The sequence below is a fragment of the Panthera uncia genome, chromosome B1 (genome assembly GCF_023721935.1).
Source record: "Panthera uncia isolate 11264 chromosome B1, Puncia_PCG_1.0, whole genome shotgun sequence".
Lineage (NCBI taxonomy): Eukaryota > Metazoa > Chordata > Mammalia > Carnivora > Felidae > Panthera > Panthera uncia.
In genome coordinates, this window is record NC_064811.1 from 1038423 (window position 1) to 1041900 (window position 3478).

Here is a 3478-nt window from a genome sequence, read left to right on the forward strand (position 1 = left end):
ATGAAATGAAATGAAATGAAAAGAAAAGAAGAGAAGAGAAAAGAAAAGAAAAGAAAAAAAAAAGAAAAGAAAAGAAAAGAAAAGAAATCTTAAAAAAAAAGGAGAGAAGTCCTAAGCAGCACCTGGCAGAGGAGTGGTTCGCGGGTCAGAGCATTTCCCGGGCCTCATGGCATCAGCCGCACGAACACAGGATGGCAGGCAGAGGGACCCAGGCCTGCTCTCCCCACAGCACCTTCTGGACCCTTGAAAAGATGCCACAGGCACAACACCTGCGGGCCACCCGACACGTCCCCCTCCCAAGGGGACAGCCCACCCAGACAACGGCCTACGGCTGGGCCACGGAGGGCGCCAACCCTCAACGTGCCACGTTCAGTTCTTCAGGGACATGGCGTCAGCAAGGGCGGTGACAGCGGCAACAAGCAAGGGAAGCAGAGGCGGACAATAAAGCCACCGGTCCCAGGACCAGGAGGAATGGTTCCCGAAGCGCAGGGTGCCTCTCTGCCCAGAGACAAGAGGTGACGCTGCCCGCAGGACGAGGTGCCCCTCAGCTGGGGAACGGGAGGCCGCCGCCCACGGCACTGGGACCCCTGTCAGCGCCCTCCAGGCCCTGTGGTACCCAGTGCACCCTGCAGGACACTCCGGGGGCCAGGCAAGCACCCGCCACCAACCCTCCGAGTGGTCCCATGCAGGAGCCCGAGAGCCTCACGGCAGCCCCGTCCTCCCGCCGAACGACCCCCCTGTGCTTGGGGGGCTTTGCGACCAAGGGGCTGCACTTTACTGGACTCCCTCTCTGCCTTCACTTTTAGGATAAAGGAGGTCAAGGGCAGCTAGATAACGCCCATCGATCGAGTGGTCCTGGATCAGAAACTCCGCAGCCGCTCACGCTCTGGGGTCGGGACCACCAGAGCTGAAAACTGAGATGACAGACCCCCTCACGGGGCGCCGCCACCACACAGGCCCGCGCCACGCATGGACTTCTGTGCCGGGACCGCGTCCACGCCGAGGCTTTTTCATAAACACGGGACAGTCCCGTAAGCGTTTCCTCCTAACCATTTTCTTAAGTTTTCTTTTGTCTAGCTTGCTTTATTGTAAGACCACAGCATATGATACATATACAAATCACGTGTCAATTGACTCTTCATGTTCAGCAAGGCTTCCGGTCAAGGGCAGGCTGTCAGTAGCTAAGTTCCAGGGAAGTCAAAAGTTACAGGTGCACTTTCGACTGCACAGGGAGGGGCCAGCGCCCCCAGCCCCGCCTTGCGTTCTTGTTCAAGGGTCACCGGTACTCATCTGTGCCATCAAAATAACAAGTAACGTGTGCTGGATGTGATATAAAACTTCAACTCTCACCTATAACTGCTCATTTCAAATGCATGAGTTCAGCAAAACAGCTTTATAGTTCTCATTATGTAACTTTCCTTTTTTTCTTTTTTTTACATATAATTTTATTTCACTTATTTTTAAGTAATCTACACCCAACGTGGGGCCTGAACTCATGACCGACCCTGAAATCAAGAGTCATATGATCCACAGACTGAGTCAGCCAGGTGCCCCTCATTGCTTAACTTTGTAAAAAAAAGTGTTTAATTTTCTAAAAATTGTTAACTTATAAAAATTCATGTTAATAAAGCACAGAGTGCTTATATTTTAATATGAATATTAAATGCAGGTACATTTGACTCTTAAAAGGTGCCTGAAAAATTCAACACTATTCCTAATAAAAACATTTTCGCGCACTACGAATAAAAAGACACAGCAGAGAGTACTAGAAACAGAAGCCAACCTTCCAGACTCAACACTAGACACTCTACTTCTTGCCTGCAGCTCTTCTGGCGAGACCCGGCTGCGGAGAGAACCCAAAAGCAGCAGAAGCAAGAGCTACACAGAGGAAGAAACACTTGTTGTTACTGAGGCCACGTCCCAGGACCACCCCCACCACTAAGGAAAGGTATTATAGAAGGAGCTAAAACCTAGTAAAGGGAGCTGTGAGAAGTGGTTGGACACAAGACAGCTGGTAACTTACGTGCCAGCAATAACCACTCAAAAAATGAGACAAGAGGTCCATTAACGAGACCAAATCCAACACATCTGGGAACTGCCTTCAATTAATGCACGTGGCCTACACAAAGAAAGTGACCTTCACCTGAGAGAGAAAAAAGGTCTGTTTAAAAAAAATATTTATTTATTTAGAGAGAGGGACAGAGACAAGCAAAAGAGGGGCAGAGAGACAGGGAGAGAGAGAGAGAATCCCAAGCAGACTCTGAGCTGTCACCACACAGCCCACTGTGGGGCTCGAACCCACGGACCGTGAGATCATGACCTGAGTCGAAGTCGGACGCTTAACTGACTGAGCCAAGCCACTCAGGGGCCCCTCTCCAGATGAGGTAACAAATTAACGATCTCAAATGAGTAAAAAAACTTAAAAGCCCCCATGGTTCCATGGGCAAGACGCTGTGAGGGGCCACCTGGATGGCACCTGGGAAGGGGGTCCTGCACTCTCCAACAGGGAGAACCAGGGATGGAAGGGAGAGACAGGCTCCACTCTGGGTGTCTGGGACAAGGGCCTGGTATCAGGAAGAAAGGTCTGGGCATCCCACCACGTAGGTGAGGGGGATCAGAAAGAAACTGTGCTCAGGGATGCTGGGCAGAGGGAATGCAGGTGGGAGAGAACAGGAACCCTGAGAGAAGTTCAAGTCCATTTGCGACAGCGGACAGGGAAGAGTGGATGCCACTCCCTCCAGGAAGCCCTCCAAGCCTCACAACAGTATCACAGACTTCTCACCAGAGGGAAGGGCTAAATCCACACTCCAGACATATCCCCAGAACCACAAGCCTCACAACAGTATCACAGACTTCTCACCAGAGGGAAGGGCTAAATCCACACTCCAGACATATCCCCAGAACCAGGTGGGGGTAAGTAAGCCCTGCGGCCACCACTCGCTCAACATGACGCTCCGTGAAGGACCAAATGGGGTTCAAGCGAGGGTCTAGTGTGTTCACTGAGGGAGCCCCACACCTGCAATGCTGCGGGGAGCACCCAACGTCTTTTTGCAAAGTCCATGAAAAGCCACTGAAAACAGCAGCCGTGTGAGCAGGGCAAAGCACGCGGTGCGAAGTACCCAGTGCAGCTTTCCAAAACAGACGTGCGAGGGCGTCTGGGTGGCTCAGTGGGAAGTCAGATGCTCAACTTCGGCTCAGGTCGGGATCTCACGGTTTGTGAGTTCAAGCCCCACGTCAGGCTTGCTGACATCAGCACAGAGCGATCGTCTGTCCCCCCCATCTCTGCCACTCCCCTGCTCACACTCTCACACTCTCGCAAAACTAAATAAAAAGCATTTAAATAAACAAATAAAAAACAGATGCGTGAACAAAAGACCAGAATAAAATACATCAAAATGCTAACAATATTTGTAACAGACACTGAAATTATGAATGTTTATTTTCCAAAGACCCACTAACATGTGGCTATGTTTCAAAA

The 3478-nt window shown here is 50.9% G+C and overlaps 1 protein-coding gene across 1 annotated transcript in view; it reads left to right on the forward strand.

Moving 5' to 3' along the window:
- The window catches only part of FGFR3 (fibroblast growth factor receptor 3), a 6089-nt gene extending 5178 nt beyond the window's left edge, over positions 1-911 (forward strand). The window contains exon 7 of the mRNA XM_049632445.1: positions 807-911. Coding sequence (XP_049488402.1) covers positions 807-911 — 105 coding nt within the window. The remainder of the gene's footprint in view (positions 1-806) is intronic.
- The last annotated feature ends 2567 nt before the right edge of the window (positions 912-3478 follow it).